The following is a 16,692-nucleotide window of genomic DNA, read 5'->3' as shown; positions in this document are numbered from 1 at the left end:
GTAAACAACCAGTGGTTGTCGCGTTGGAGCTCCAAAGCAAACGAAGGTGTCTCAGCCGAACACAAAGAATCTTCTTTTAAGGAAATCAATGTGTCCCAACAGAACGCCAAAGACGGGCCCGTGCTTACGCATTTATAACGAACCTGCAACAGATCATCCCAAATTTTATTTTAAGAAACAATACAGGCTAGATATACCAGGTGTTCAAAATTAAGCATTATGGTTTTCTTAAAGTGAGGCACTGGGAGGCACGTGAAGAGCACCTGCGCAAATAAGTTATGTGGCTAGGGGGACACAAAGTGAGGTGATAATTATCGCTGTCAGCATCCGAATTGACTAAAATTGAATAATTAACTTTTTATTGACTGCAGTAAGAAACACGACTGCCTCTAAGTTTTCAATACAAACTTACTTACAGTCGACAAAAATAATTGTTCAATTTTAGTTAATTGGACTGTTCACAGCGACTATTGTCATCTTACTTTGTGCCTCTATCGAAATGCGGCCGCCGCGGCCGGGATTCGATCCCGCGATCTCGTGCTCAGCAGCGCAACGCCTGAGCTGACTGAGCCACCATGGTGGGCTACAGGTGTTGCTCTAGACGTATAAAACGCGGGTTTATCGTGAGCAGAAACGGTGAATTTCGATAAATAAGAAAGGCTACTATCATTATCATCATCATCATTGACAGAAGCTGACCCCCCCCCCCCCCCCTCAGAAAAAACCTGGATCCGCCCCTGGGCAGCCATCGACTTGGCGGCTGAGCTGCTCTACCGGCGGCGCGTTCCACGGGCGGCCATCCTCTCGGACTCACGAGCGGCACTGTGCATGCTGGCCAGGGAGGACCATGCCCACACGTTCGTCCAGCGACTTCACCGTAAGCTGGACGACGTTTGCGAGCTGGGATGCGACCTCGTTTTTCAGTGGGTGCCTTCCCACATTGGGCTACCCGGGAACGAGGAAGCAGACCGGCTTGCAAGGGAGGTCCACACCTCGCCGGTGCCCCTGTCGCTCGCCGTGATGCCCTTCGACATCGCCCGTCACTCCGTGGCTGGCTACCTGCAGACGAGGCATCCCGACCCTCGCGTCGCCGGAGGCGACCCCCCGAAGCTGCTTCCGCGCAGGGGCCTGAGCCGATAGGCTCGAGCTCTACTCCTGCGTTTCCGCATCGGCTGCTGCCGGACGGCGGAGCGCAAGCACCGACTCTCGGGAAGCGGCTCACCACTCTGTGACAGGCGCGCCGACGTCGAGAACCTCGACCATGTTCTCCTGAGGTGCCCCGCGTATGCAGCGGAACGCGGCGCACTTGTCACTGCCTACCGTGCCCTCGGTCTGCCATCCGACAGCACTCGGGCACTCCTGTTCCCGGCGACTCCCACATCCATCGCCCGGCGCGCCTTCTCGGCGCTACTAGATTACCTGGAGGGCTCAAACCTCTCCTCGCGGCTGTAAGTCGTGCCGCTTCCCTCACTCCTTACCGCTGGGCTCTCTCTCTCTCATTTTTTTTTACTCTTTCTCCTCTATCTCACTTTATTTCCCCCTTCCCCCCATCCGTGCAGCGCTGTTGAGGTGCACTCACACGAGAGGCAGTTACGGCGCGGCACTTTTCTCTTCTCTTCCTTTTCAAAACCACTCATACACAGATGTTCGAATGAACGTTTGAAAGAACACGCGCTAAACGTAAAGAAAACAGCACGTGATGTTTGGTTGGCGATGCACTGCAGTTCCTGTCAATCTAGACCTCTTTTTGAAAAGTGTGCTGTTATCAGCAGAAGTGACCATAGGATCACCCGTGAGATAATAGAAGCTGAAAAGATATCTTCATTAGGCTCAGCCTGTATCAGCGCACCTTCTGTACATCTGTCCGATAAAGAGCTGTCCTTTCTTAGAAGGCACTGTGCGCATGTGCAGCGATAATGGTGAACATAGTATAAACACGTGTGGTGGTCAATAACCCTTGTTCGTAGTTTGCGCTCGTCCGTGTCTCATGTGTTCTTTTGTGTCTGTGTATTTGCGCTTCAAAGTATTTCCGACACACGGACGAAAGCAGCGAAGGACTCGGCGCCGTGCTTGTGCAGAGGATTGACGGACTAGAAAGGGTTGTAAGTTACGCTAGCCGGTCGCTGTCGAAGGCGGAAGCAAATTATTCTACAACAGAAAAGGAGTGCCTCGCTATCATTTAGGCTACATCAATGTTTCACCCCTACCACAACGACAGGCCCTTCAAACTTGTGAGCGACCACCACGCCTTGTGTTGGCTAGCTAACTTGAAGGATCCTTCAGGTCGCCTCGCACGATGGAGTCTGAGACTTCAAGCATTCGACATCACCGTCGTTTACAATTCCGGGCGAAAGTACTCTGACGCCGACTGCTTGACTCGCGCCCCCGTCGAACCCCCGCCACAGGACGACCAGGATGACGACACTTTCTTGGGACCCATCAGTGCCGATGAAAATTCGCTGAACAACAGCGAGCCGACCCGGAACTAAGGAGCCTTTTAGACTACCTGGAAGGCAAGATCTTCGTTGTGCCGGAGGAGTTCACGCAAGGTTTGGCGCCGTTTTTTTTTTTTTTGCAAAGCGACATTCTCCCAAAGAAGAACTTCTCACCACTCCGAGCCAACTACCTTCTCGTGGTACTCTGAGCATTGCGTCCAGAATTTCTGCAAGCACTCCATGACGACCCAACAGCTGGACACATCGGTTTTCCCCTCACGCTCGCGAGGATACAAGAAAAGTACTACTGGCCTCGCCTTACTGCCTACGTCGACCATTACGTAAGGACACGCCTAAACTGTCAGCGACGCAAATCACCGCCGACAAGGCCAGCCGGGCTTCTACAGGCGATCGAACCACCTCGCCGACCGTTCCAGTAGATTGGGATGGACTTACTGGGGCCTTTTTCCGACGTCGACGTCCGGGAATAAATGGATCGTCGTAGCTACGGACTACCTCACCCGCTACACCGAAACAAAAGCCTCGCTCAAAGGCAGTGCTGCCGAGGTAGCCAGATCCTTCGTTGAGAACATCCTCCTTCGTCACGGTGCCCCAGAAGTCCTCATCACCAACAGAGGTACGGCCTTTATGGCAGATCTAACTCCAGCCATCCTGCGATACAGCCAGACAAGCCATCGCCGGACCACCGCGTATACCACCCGCATGCAGACGAATGGCTTCACCGAGCGCCTAAATAAGACCATCGCCGACATGCTGGCAATGTACGTCAACGTCGAACACAAGACGTGGAATACTATCCTTCCGTACGTGACCTTTGCATACATCACGGCCGTGCAAGAAACGACGCACATGGCGCCGTTCAACCTGGTCTACGGAAGGAACCCGGCAACGACGCTTGACACCATGCTACCGGACGTCAACGAGGACGACAATCTCGATGTTGCCACCTACTTGCAGCGCGCCGAAGAAGGTCGACAGCTCGCCCGCCTGCACATCAAGAACCAGCAGAGGACCGACAGCCAACACTACAAACTTCGACGACGCTACGTCGAGTACCAGCCCGGCGACCGTGTTTGGGTCTGGCCTCCGATACGCCGACGAGGACTTAGCGAGAAACTGTTACGACGCTATTTCGGGCCCTATAAGGTCATCCTACGTATTTGCGCACTGGACTATGGGGTCGTGCGAGACGGCATTTCGCAATCACAGCGCGCCGCGCACGGCCTCATGTCAACCACATGGTGCGTATTTAAGCCTTTCTACGCCCGCTGACGAACTTAGGGACATTGTTGCTGTTTTTTTTCTTTATTATGCCTGGTTTTGTTTTCGGTTTCGTGTTTGGAGCTTCGAGGCGATGCTTTTTAGGGGAGGGTATTGACACATGTACTTGTTTATCTTTCACTGTTGACCGCTTTTCGCCGACCTAACAAATGTTAAACGTTATCCTGCATGTATCGGAAGTTTCTTGAACGTTATCGATGCTTCTATCCGTCGTCTGTGGCCACCGACGCTTATGTAATCTGATTGTAAGAGCGACGCGAATTGTGTAGTACTTTCTGGAAGACACGCGGGCACCAGGGATTACTCTGGAACCGTCGATGACTCATGTATAAAAGCCGACGCGTTTCGCCGCTAATCAGTTTATCGATGACCTACGATTGTGCTCGCCGCTCTTGTTGTAAAGTAAGTTAGTAGACAGTTTTAGTTTAACGTTAGCGTAATAGCGGGGTTAAGGGAAATAGCGTTACCGTTCTGCAGCTTTGCAGAAAGAGATTTTTAGTGTAGCGCGATAGCGTAGGTTACCTGCGGGAAGCTATACCATTACGCTTTCAATTTCGCATACATAGGGCACCTAAGGAATTCTATGTGTGTGTGCATCCGGAAAGTGCGAGAGGCAGCGCAATGGAAACCAGGAGCGCATTGTATTTTTACTTCCCATGTTCGCCGATCTGCAGCGAAACAGACAAGTAGTAAAAGCTGTCTACCATAGCCTCCGAAATTTTTCCACCTAAGAGGCCACATGCCGTCGTCGCGCCTATCTCCCGACTTTACCGATATGTGGCGCTCGCATCTCGGAGAAAACTTATTTGGGTAGGCTAAGGCGCGTTCGAAACGAGAAGCAATCTCGAAAATTCCTCAAGATTATCCATACCACTCTCTCGTCGAAGCGGCATAAGACTAAGCGAACACCGTTTACGCAGTCATTCACTACGAACAAAGTGAATTCTACAATAACAACGCCAAATTCCGTGCCAAGCGGGCAACCGGAACCACCGCCATGTTTTACGTAAATACGTAAACCACGCAATGACGGTAACGTTAAATCTGAGAAATAGCGTGCGTACGGCTAAACAGTATGGGCAGGTTAGCGTTCTGCGCATGCGCATTTCGATCCCGCTATTCCGGTAAGCCCACTATTACGGTGAACCGGCTAAACTAAAACTGTCTAGTTTATTTGCTGGGCCCAGGATCGCCCAATAAAGAATCAGCTTCGTCATTCACAGTTTTAACAGGGAAGCTATTTAAGCCAGCCGTAATTTGTGGTTCGTATCAAGTAACTATCAAGAAATAAAAGAAAATAAACTTTCTTGTCAAGCGGGATTCGAACCCGCGTGCCCACTTTTCGAAGGCGAGCGTCGGAACCACTAAGCCATAGAGCTACGCTTGCAGTAAATGTATTGATGCAAACCATATGATTGTGTTCGAGCGTCGTCGTGTTCGTCCACAGCTGGCGCGTTCGCACGCTTTCGCTCTGCAAGGTGAAGAGGTTTTGCGCCCTTTGGTCGGGGAGAGAGAGAGAGAGAGAGAGAGAGAGATGCATTCACGGACCGGGTCTGCTGGAACGCGTTGTCGGCACTGCAACGCGGTGGAATGCGGTGTTGGTGTTGCAAGCTGCACTATGCAACGTGCAGTGACGGCCGTAAGTCCGAAACGCGCGAAAAGCAATTATTATCATCATCATGACTAATACGATGAAAAGTTCGCGCGCACTTCCGGAAAATGCTGCGCTACGATCGCCCGGCTTCGCAAGGTTTTCTTCAACGTTACTGCTACGTGACAATATATAAGGACATTCGAGCTTTTTTCGTTTGATATGCCTGGCCCACGCATTCAGTATTTCAACTAAGTCATGAGTCACTGCTTTTGTGACGTATGAGACATAAGCATATGAGACATAAGCATAGACATAAGCGTATGAGACATAAGAAATCGTTGCCAAGCACCGATTTCTGCATAAAAGAAAACCTTGTCCGTTCCGATGCGGTGTGGAGCTGTCCGGTCCCGTGACTGCTAGACTCCTTTGCTTTCTCCATTTCCGGAACCAGTTCTGCAAAAGATGAGAAAGACAGTATGAATAAAATCCATGCTACACGTGGCGATGTTGCTTTCCCTGAAAGGACGTCTAAAATATTCATTTGCAGCATGGATAAATAAAATGCAAAGAATAAAATACAACCACATCGCAACTTCCAAACAGTTGCATGTCATTTGATGAGGCATAATTGCAAGGGAAAATTGTCATCCACCCCCACTGTAGCATGCACGGCACGGCTACGAACTAAACTCATATCGGAAAGCTTCGCAATTGAAAAATTCGCCCTGGTTCGGGGATCGAGCGTGTGACCAAGGGCTTCTCGGGGTGGTCGCTCTACCATCGGAACTAACCAGGAGGTGGTCACCAATATCCAATGCCATATTATAGCTGCGGAATCATGAGGGAGGTAGTGGCCGAATACTGCACCAGGGAGGCCAATTCCTCTTCTGGTGAGGGAGTGACTTTGACGAAGCTTAGTGGGCCTGCCTAGTTTGGTTGCACCTGAACTAGTATAGCCCCACTAGCTCTCGGAAATATATATATTCATCTTTTCATCTTATTAGTCATGATGATGATAACTGCTTTTCGCGCGTCTCGGACTTACGGGAGTGACTGCACGTTGCACATTTTGCCGGTGTCAGGCACCACTCCATGTCTGAAAATGTGGTGGACTGGAGTAGGATTCGAACTTACGACCTTCAGATTTGAAGTCGGGTGTTCTACCTCTGCTCCACGCCACCATCTGAAGAGTACAATCAACCTCTCTATATGGATTATGAAAATGCATTTGATTCAGTAGAGATACCAACAGTCATGGAGGCATTGCGTAATAAAGGAGCACATGAGGAATACGTGAATATCTTAGCAAATATCTACAAGGATTCCTCAGCCACCTTGGTTATCCACAAGCAAAGTAGAAAGTTACCTATCAAGAAAGGGGTCCAGGCAAGGAGACACAATCTCTCCAATGCTATTCACTGCATGCTTAGAAGAAGTATTCAAGCTCTTAAACTGGGAAGGCTTAGGAGTGAGGATCAACGGCGAATATCTCAGCAACCTTCGGTTTGCAGATGACATTGTCCTATTCAGCAACAATGGAGACGAATTACTACAAATGATTGAGGACATTAATCGAGAAAGTGTAAGAATCGTGTTGAAGATGAGTATGCAGAAGACAAAGATAATGTTCAATGGCCTGGCAAGGGAACAAGAATTCAGGATCGCCAGTCAGCCTCTAGAGTCTGCAAAGGAGTACGTTTATCTAGGTCACTTACTCACAGGGGACCCTGATCATGAGAAAGAAATTTACAGAAGAATAAAATTGGGTTGGAGTGCATGCGGCAGGCATTGCCAAATCCTGACTGGGAGCTTACCACTGTCGTTGACAAGAAAAGTGTGCAATCATTGCATTCTACCGGTGCTAACATATGGGGCAGAAACTTGGAGGTTAACAAAGAAGCTCGAGAACAAGGACCGCACAAAGAGCGATGAAACGAAAAATCTTAGGACTAACGTTAAGAGACAGGAAGTGAGCGGTGTGGATCAGAGAACAAACGGGGATAGCCGATATTCTAGTTGACATTAAGCGGAAGAAATGGAGCTGGGCAGGTCATGTAATGCATAGGACGGATAACCGGTGGACCATTAGAGTCACCGAATGGATACCAAGAGAACGGAAGCGCAGTCGAGGTCGGCAGAAAACCAGATGGGATGATGAAGTTAGGAAATTTGCAGGCGCAAGTTGGAATAGGCTAGCGCAAGACAGGGGTAATTGGAGATCGCAGGGAGAGGCCTTCGTCCTGCAGTGGACATAAATATAGGCTGATGATGATGATGATTATAGCTGCGCTCGCCATCAGTCGCACAACGACCCTTTACTATTTCTAAGAGTTTTATGTTCAAAATTCAGTCATAGCGGAAGCATCAATCACGCTCTCGATGTTGCAAGTCGGAAAATCTAGGTGATGTTTCGTAAGTAACCATTACCATGCGTCAGCGTATGGACAGTATGAGAAATTATTCGAGTGTTTTTTTCCTTACCATGAGTTTTCTGTCATTCCATAGGTCGGTTTCATGCCGAGTAAAGTGAGTTGATTCCAGTGCAATACTACACGGGGCCAATCCCGAAAATGATGTAATAAAATATGGAGGCTACAATGTGGTGACGGCCACCAGTGCACAATATGTGCCTTCGCAATGGTTCGTTTGTAACGCATCCGATCCTGCAGGCAGTGCGATCGTGATCGCATTACAGTCACATAGCCGTAGAATATCGACATCGGTCTGTGCCTGCGTATTGATGCGAAAGCGTCAAATGGCCCATTGAGCGAAATAGCCAGCGGCGTCTGTAGCAGCGAAACGTCACCTAAAGTTCTATTGGCTGCGACAACGAGCACGCTTGTGACGCTGGCTCACGCTTGCTGGCTCGGACGAAGCAGAGCGGGCGAAACGGAACACCTGCTACCGCGACAGCTGTTGCGTGATTGCCGGGACGGCACGTCACCAGTGCGTCTCGACGAAGCCCCGCTGGTGGCCGCTGCTGCCGCCTCGGTCTTTCGGTGGCATCCTTCATTTCTCAATCATATCATCCAAATGATTCGGGTCTATACAGTCAACATGCTAACTTAGAAACTGTACATTAAAAGTTACTCGAACCAATTTAATCGCAAAACTCGGAAACATTACTCGCAGCGCTAAACTCGGCAGACCGGCGTTCAATTCGACATTAATGCTATCGCATTAACTCATAAGAAGTGCTTGGGTGCCCTCGGATTTTCTGGCAAGTCATCTAGTCTGCTGTGGCCGTGGAATTAAACGAAACTGCACACAGGCGCCGCAGCTCTGCAACGAAGTTGATCAACTCTGACGCGCTCACCTGAGTCGAACTGCACGAGCCTCCTCGCCGGCCGCACCGAAATCCGGCCGCGGGGAATCGAAGCGGCGACCTCGTTCTTAGCAGCGAAGCCACACCGGCGGCGGATAAGCACGAAGACCGGACAAAGCACATTTACAAAGGGAAAATGAAATTTTGGCGAATAGACCCAACGGGAAGTCTGTGCGGTCGCTTTGGGGAGTGCCTGACTGATTACGTGTTGTCACGAGTGCTGAAGCCTGCATCGCTACGTTTCATCCTTTTCTGTACATGCACCTGTGCTCACAGTGCTTTTTTGTTACCAGTCGCAAGACATCGCATTAGCTTGCAAGTCATCGCTTCATCCATCTCGCATACAAGGAGGTCATGTGAAATTGTTATTCGATTTAAGCAAAAGGTGTAAGCAATTACACAAATCAGAAATTAAATATACATGCACATATCGCGTGTCTCTTTGCGTAGCATTTAACTGAAACGTTTTGAATACAAAGTCACAGTTTCGCCCTAAGGGCGAAGCAATGAATGCGATAGCAACACAGCAATGTCATACGAAGTAAGGTGAGCGGCTTTGGTAGCAATATGAATTGTAGTAAACATGAGCTGATTAAGTAAGCAGATGTGCTGCGGCGTAAGTAGACCGACATGAAGAGAGACTCGATGACCACGAGAAGGCGCGTGTGAAACGGTGGTGTTGATGAGAAGCGCTTCCCGTGGGCAGCGCGTGCGAAGGGACACAACTGTAGCGCTGCACTGCCGATCCGGGCAGCATTGCATGTGTAGCGTGCGTTGGAAAATGTGGCCCGACTGTTACTAACTGAATGAACAAGCGTGGTGTGAGCGCGCACAAACAAACATGAATAGATACACTGAATGACTGCAGACAACGACTGTCAAAACGCTGGCAGCAAGCGCATACGCCGCAGCGGGCCAAGGTACGTGCGGTCTATCGCTTCAACGGAAACTGAGCGGCGAATGCACGGCGCATAAAGGTCAGAGCCGTGTGGAGATAAGAGACGGTGCGGGCGAGCGACGAGCGCGGTTGTTGACAGAGTAGAAGTGCGCCCTCCCCCCCCCCCGCTCCCCCCGGCGCTGGCTTCCGGCTTCCTTGCTTGAGCGTGGGAGATTGAGTGCGTTCGCTCTCCGTGATAGCGCGCCTCCCCGCCCGCTTCCGCTCGGGCATACGGAGCGCGGCGAAGATTTTATCTATAGGGAACCTCACGGCGACGGCGACGGCAGAAATCCGGTTGAAGTGTCCATATAATTGCTATCGCAATAAAAGGAGCAGTTGTAACGTACATTTTGGAATCTACAAGGGTGGTTCAATAAAGATTTCCCCTGACACACTTCCCTTTGGCGTGCATTAAAGAAATTTTATACAGTCCTAGGCGTACGTATAGGCCAGAGAAAAATATTCAGCTCTTTCCTAATAGCTACTTTTGTTTCACCGGTCCGAAGACTGACGAAGGTGGGAGCATGGAGCCAGTGGATGCAGGTCGGTTAATACCTTTCTGAATCTCAGAGGCAGCACACCTCAACAAATTTGTCATGAAATAACGACAGTGGATGAAGCAGATGCCCCATCGTATGTCGTCATTAAGTACTGACATCGGCAGTTGAAATGTGGACAGAACTTAGCCGAACGGCACAGAATTCCGGTCCACCTCGTTCAGCCATTGTTGGGGACACTGTTATAAAAGTGGAGAAAGTCATTTGGAAGATCACCGCATTCAAGAACTAGCCAAAAGTTCAAGAGCAGCGTTAGATCCATAAAAAAATATTATTCGGAAACATCTGAATATGCGAAAGGTGCCCGCACGTCGTGACGTCGCACCTCAATAATCCTAATAAACATGCATTACGACAATGCTTCTCTTGTGCTATACTCCAGGTATAATTTACACAGGATTTGGCTATAGCAATAGACAAGCCAGGCCATTGGCAGTATTTTTTTTTAGATTTTAGGAAAGCGTTTGATGCTATTCCTCACGACTTACTCATTAGAAAATCACGCGCTTACAACAAAGGCGATAAGGAAATTGCATTAATAGCTGAGTACCTTTCTTTTAGGCAAGGGCAAAAAATGCTGAGGTTTTACATCCGAAAACCACGATATGAATATATGAAGCACGCTGTAGTAGTGGACTCCGGATTAATTTGGACAATTTGGAAATATTTAACGTGCATCCAATGCAAGGCACGCTTAATGCATTTCAACAGCAGTTCTTTGGCACCCTCCAGTCTGCTCCAGGGATCTGTATTATGGCCCCTTTTGTTTTGAGTGCATATCCTCCTGAGACCCGAACACAACAATGTGATATAATGGATCTTCAAGGTGATTTTTATTGTCAACTGTTATCTTATGAACTTGAAAAACAATTTTAAAATTTAAAAGCCAAAACGGCGCTCCATGTACCTGAACATCACAACTCCTCATGTTTGCTATGGTAAAAACTGCATGCCATTGTTTAAACGCAGAGACGACGTTGGAAGTACATTGCCATGTTGCTGGCACGTCCGGTATTTTCACGAAATCTAAGTGATTTCGAAACACACCTCAATGTTGTTTTCGGCCGTCTGGGACGACACAGAGATCTAGATCAATTAGGTGTAAAATTCTTGGAAAGTGGATGCCAAGAATATGAGTAATCCACTTCTTCACAGTTACACATCTGCTGCATTTTATATCCAGAATGAATATTTTGCGTAATCGCTTCCGAGTGAACTCATAAAAAAACGTAGAAGGCAATGTGCAATATATTGTACAAGGGGTCTTAGGAGGATATATATACATAATTGGTATTACAAGGGGTGTTACGTGACAGTATACAATTTTCGCAGACGACTCTGCAGTGTATAGAAGCATAATTCTTATAGCCATAGCAATTATATGGGCACTCCAGGCGAATTTCCGCCGTCGGTATTGTCGTGATGTGAAGTATGAAGACCAAATGCGATAAGATGGCGGCACGCCGTATTTCTATTTTGTCAACGCGCACGCACGAGAGAGATACGCCTCGTTTGACTGACGCACGTGCGTGTGTTGAGAGAGACAAATGTGGGAACTGCGCCTAGGTACAAGGGGCGCGGACGCGCTTTCGCCCGTTTTTCCCTAGCCGAGTTGCTCCACGCGACTGCGGATAACCACTCCGGAGTAAGCTCTCCTTCCGTTCGTCTGGCGTGGCGTAGCGGTCACAACACCGCAGTCGTGATTGGGAGAACGGCCAATCGATATCGAATGAGTGCTAACACGTTTTAGAGCGCAGGTCACCCGTTCCTGCGGCGAGCGCCGGCGTCCTCGGCGTAAACGAGCGAACGAGCACAGTGAAAGACGAAAGCTCGAGCGAACGCGCAGCGGGGGATCGAATACGGCGAGAGCGAAGAGAACAGCGCGCCAAGGAAAGCGGAACCATGAGGAGGAGGATGCCGTGCAACACCGGCGACGATGGCTATGAGATGGCGCGCGTCGTTAGGGTGCCTGGACGCGCTAGCTCGCCTCCCCTCCGTTCGCGGGGGCACGTGCATTGAGGCGCGCCGTCTGTTCACCATGAGCGGAGGTCTGTCTGCGGCAGCTGCTGTGAAGCGCGCCCACGCGTCAGCCACGCGCTGCGTCTCGCGACCTCCGCATTAGCGAGGCAGTCGCGCCACACTTCGCTCCGTTTGAAACGTGCCGCATGGGACGCGCCAGCCATTATGTCGCGAAATGAAAGCACTTACAGAGCTGCGCTCAAATTTCGAATTAAGGAGTAGAGTAATCGTCGGTGAATTTTTTTCTTGACAAAATTTACTCGTTCTCTTTTCGAACTGAGCGAAATCCTAGACCTCACTAACCTATGGTCACTGCACTTTACCCTCCCTAACACTTCTACATACTGCACTACGCTGGGATCGGCAGAGAGTATGAAATCTATTTCATTCCTTGTTTCTCCATTAGGGCTTTTCCAGGTCTACTTCCTGTTGCTGCGCTTCCTGAACAAGGTAGTAATTATTTGGAGCCTATTCCTTTCCGCGAATTCTACCAACATCTCTCCTCTAGTGTTCCTATAGAATCGATGCCGTAGTTGCCAATTGCTTGTACCCCAGCCTGCTTTCCCCCCATTCATGCATTGAAGTCGCCATGACTACAGTACACTGAGTTGGCTCCATTCTTATTGCTAATTCAACGTCTTCATATAGCTATTCTATTTCTTCATCGTCATGACTGGAGGTCGGAGCGTAGGCTTGTACTACCTTTACTCTGTACCACCTATTCAGCTTTATTACTACGACAGCTACCCTCTCATTTATGCTGTAGTATTTATCAATGTTATCCGCTATGTCCTAATAGATTAGAAATCCTACCCCGTATTCTCTCTTATCTGGAAGACCTATGTAAAGGTCCCCTCCTCTTGGAGGTGGCCGTTAATCAACACTGTCTTAGCCTCACCAGTTCTAACCTCACTAAGGCTAATAATATTCCAAGCAATACCTTGTTTTCCTCAAAGAGTCCTGCTAAGCTAGACTTATTCGAGAGGGTTCTTGTGTTCAGCATTACTAGGTTCAGTTTCCAGTGGCACCCAGTCCGGATCCAGAGATTCTTAACACAGACTGCCGCGTCGCAGGTCTGAACGCCGCTGTGGTCAAGTGCTGCGCAGACGCTGGGGACTCGGGTTAAGCGGGTTACGGACCACGGGTTTATTGCACAAAAGTCATGAGGGAGGCAGTAGCCGAATACTGCAACATGGAGGCCAATTGGTGTTCTGGTGATGGAGTCTCTTAGTTGAAGTTTAGTCGGCCTTCCTAATTTGAGTAGTATAGCCCCACTGGCTCTCGGCATTTTTTCTAGTGTCAGGAGCCACTCCAAGCCTGAGAAATGTAGTGAAGTGTGAAGTTTATTTCATCAATTCAAGCATACATATTGTTTACAGTGGTACAGCGGGAAGGGGTGGCGAAAAGGCAACTGAATGCCTAACAATGCGCCAATCCCCGCCCAGACCACGATATTGCACAACACTCAGCGCCCTCCTCTTAGTCACTACTACGTGACATCTGGTGGAGGTGCTATTGCGTTCATGCACCGAACGCCCCCGCATGCCGCGATACCAGCCCGAAACCAGAGGACGACACCAACGTCGCCAAGGACGAGCGAGCTAGCCGTAGGCAGCAAGGCCTTCTGCTTGAGTACGGACTTCTTCCCGAGAAGACCACAGCAATCAAGGCCAAGTCAACGACCCCAATCGCAGCCCCAGCGTCCTCCATCCTACTGCAAGAACCTCCGGAGCCACCGACCTTCCCTGGATTTCCATCGCGTTTCGAGTTTTACTCGCTCCACTACACTCTAAGGACAGTTGCACCCTTTGGGGTGCATTTTTGCCACACAACAATAATCGTCATCTGTCTTGCTTGCGTTTCCTATCTTGAAAACTCTGCACTTGCTACTTTCCTGTCGAGAACGCTGTGTCAGGCTGATAACGCTCTTGTCGTTCGTGACCGAGAAGTGCCGGGCGCACAGCGTTAAGGAAAGGAAAGCCAGGCAAGTCAGATGACGATTACTGTTCTGTGGCAAAAATACGCCCCAAAGGGTGCAACCGTTTTTAGAGTGTATGACCGAAAATTTTGGGGAGGGAGGAAGAGGAATGCCAAGTCGCCGGCGTCGCTAGCTGGGACTGCTGACCGCGGCGCCATCTATCTGCTCCCAGGAGAGCTACTGGGTGCGCCCGCGCGCTGCCGAACATATTCTGGACGCTCGCGCGCGCGCAGTGTAAACACCTAAACGTTCTTACACCGCGCTTGAAAGCCATCTGCGACGGGGGTAGAGTCCGTTCTGCGCTGTGTTCTATAGAGATGGGTCGCTCAGGAGCAAGCCGGATCTTGTGAGCGGCTCTTTTTAAAGAGCGAGTGAGCCGTAATTCGGTAAAAGTGAGCGGCGGTTTTTTTGGGCAAAGGGAGCTGGTTCTCTCTCGTTCAGTGAGCTGTGCCGAACCGTTCCGTCAGAGCCGGGTCTTCTGCTGGGTGCGTGTAGGCCCACTGCCACGAACAGCAGTAAAACAAACAGAAAATCGCAGCGTGGGCCATCTGGGCAGTGGGCTTTCGTCTCGACGAGCTCGTTGCGCACCGACGCCACTTGAGTAATGGGCGTCGAAGACCGACACAGAGCGTTATCGTGCACGCAAGTGGAAGAAACACGCATGTTTGACTCCTAACTACCGCAGAGGTCGGGGAGCGGAGAAAACCACCGGCGCCACATAGCGGTCGCGCTTGACTGTGACGACCGCAGGCGTCCTCCTCGCGCGCGGAAATGCGTTGGTGTGAACGGTGTGAACGGCGTGAGTGTGAACGATTAGTTAACGGGCGGCCTCCCCTAAAGAGCGACCAACAACCCCGTCTCGCGTCCGACATTCGCACCGGTGTTCTGGCGTCGTAGTTTTGGAATATGCGGGGTTCGGGTCTCAACACGGGCAGCTTGAATCGCGCGACGCCGACCTGATGCGCGGCCACCATTAGCCTACCCTTTATGGGCGCGCACCGGCGTGTGGTTTCTGAGCCGCGTGAGAGCATATCGGTTTTGTCTCGGACCATAGGCGCCGAGAGGATGTTCACTTCATCTTACGGTCGAGACACGAGGTCGGCATTTGGCTTGAAAACAGCTACCACGTACGCGCACCTCACTGACAGCTTTACTCGAAAACAAGTGGTTGTTTATGACGCCACATGACCCTCGACTCCTGGGAATCTGGTCGCTTCGCGCATGTGTTCGAGGACTGGCACCATGATTCCGACGCTTCCTCGTGTCTAGGTTCTGTGCACGTGTTTTGTTTGTTATCACTTTGTTAGACCAGCTGCGCTGGCATGCCCTTTCTTGGAACCTTAGACAAGTAGGGGCAGCGTGACCCTCTCCCCTTTGTTGTTGTATATTGTATACTTGGGTGAGGATTCTACACTGTGAACTGTGCTAAAAAGTGTTCTAAAATGGTTGGTTGACAGACTGGCCGACCACGCATGGAAGTTCTAACGAACCTAAGGACTGGTGAACTGATTGTCCAGTCACAAAACAAACCAACAGTGATTCGTCAGCAAACATTTTGGGCGTAGCGTTGGGTCTAGAAAATGATGCTACAGCGTTCCTATCAGGTAGAGTGGTTGTGGACCTGACTTCGGGTTCTATGCACCATCGACTCGGCCGGGAGAGGGTTGCCCTATATAGTCCAAACCTCTGTAACTCTGTAACCAATGTATCATTGCAACCCAGCTTTGTAGAATCGTTATAAATACATGTTTTCTTCGTTGATATATCAGCGTCTGCGTCCTTCGAGCCGAACTTACCCATTGAGCCACCTGTGCAGATCGTCTCTGACGGTGCGTCCCGGACGCCGAGGTGGGGGTGAGAACCAAGCAGCAGCGTCATCTTCTCGCAGCAAGAGACACCTTTTTTTTAGGTGCGAAGCATCTTATGCTCGGGGCTATGTCACTCCCTCCCTCCCTACCTCCCTCCATCCATCCAACCGCCGTGCGTCCACACCCCTACTGCGCATGCGCATCCTCCTCCCCCTCCTCTCCTTGTCTCAACTCCTCTCCTCTCGGCATTCCTCCTCTCCTCTCCGACGCTCCTTTCCTCTCCGGATTGCGCAACGAATGGCAACACCTGCGGCTCCGCGTGCAATAATGCGAAGCAGCTTAGGTTAGAGACGCGACGGTAGGCGCCCCAGAGGCACCGGCAACAGTCACCAACGCCGCGCGCGTTCGGTGCGAACGCGGGCAAAACGCCGACGGCGTCGACAACAGTTCTGCGCGTTGCTGGTGCTGCTGCATGTCCAAGTTTATACAGCTGATAAAACTACCTTGAGTCGACCCCATGGCTGCTTCGCATACTACTCAGGGTTGCCCTACGGGAAGATGGCGTAATGTTTTTGTACTGCGCGACTTCCGCACCCTCTATTAGCACTGCGAGAAAGCAACTGCCATCCTGCCCTTCCTCGGAAGAGTCGCCTTCGGCTGTCTTTTGAACCGTTTTTTTTTTTTAAACAACGAGTGAGTCATGGTTCAAGTGAGCGGCGGTTCTTTCGGAGAGAGGA

The 16,692-nt window shown here is 50.3% G+C and overlaps 1 protein-coding gene across 1 annotated transcript in view; it reads right to left on the bottom strand.

The window, feature by feature from the left end:
* LOC119445354 (inversin) overlaps positions 1-16,692 on the bottom strand; it is a 369,285-nt gene that overhangs the window by 65,878 nt on the left and 286,715 nt on the right. Inside the window, exon 11 of the mRNA XM_037709663.2 lies at positions 5,703-5,784. Coding sequence (XP_037565591.1) covers positions 5,703-5,784 — 82 coding nt within the window. The remainder of the gene's footprint in view (positions 1-5,702; positions 5,785-16,692) is intronic.

This window comes from Dermacentor silvarum, chromosome 3, assembly GCF_013339745.2.
Source record: "Dermacentor silvarum isolate Dsil-2018 chromosome 3, BIME_Dsil_1.4, whole genome shotgun sequence".
NCBI classification, from domain to species: Eukaryota; Metazoa; Arthropoda; class Arachnida; order Ixodida; family Ixodidae; genus Dermacentor; species Dermacentor silvarum.
Note: the sequence above shows the minus strand (reverse complement) of the source record. Positions and strands in the feature narration are given on the sequence as shown.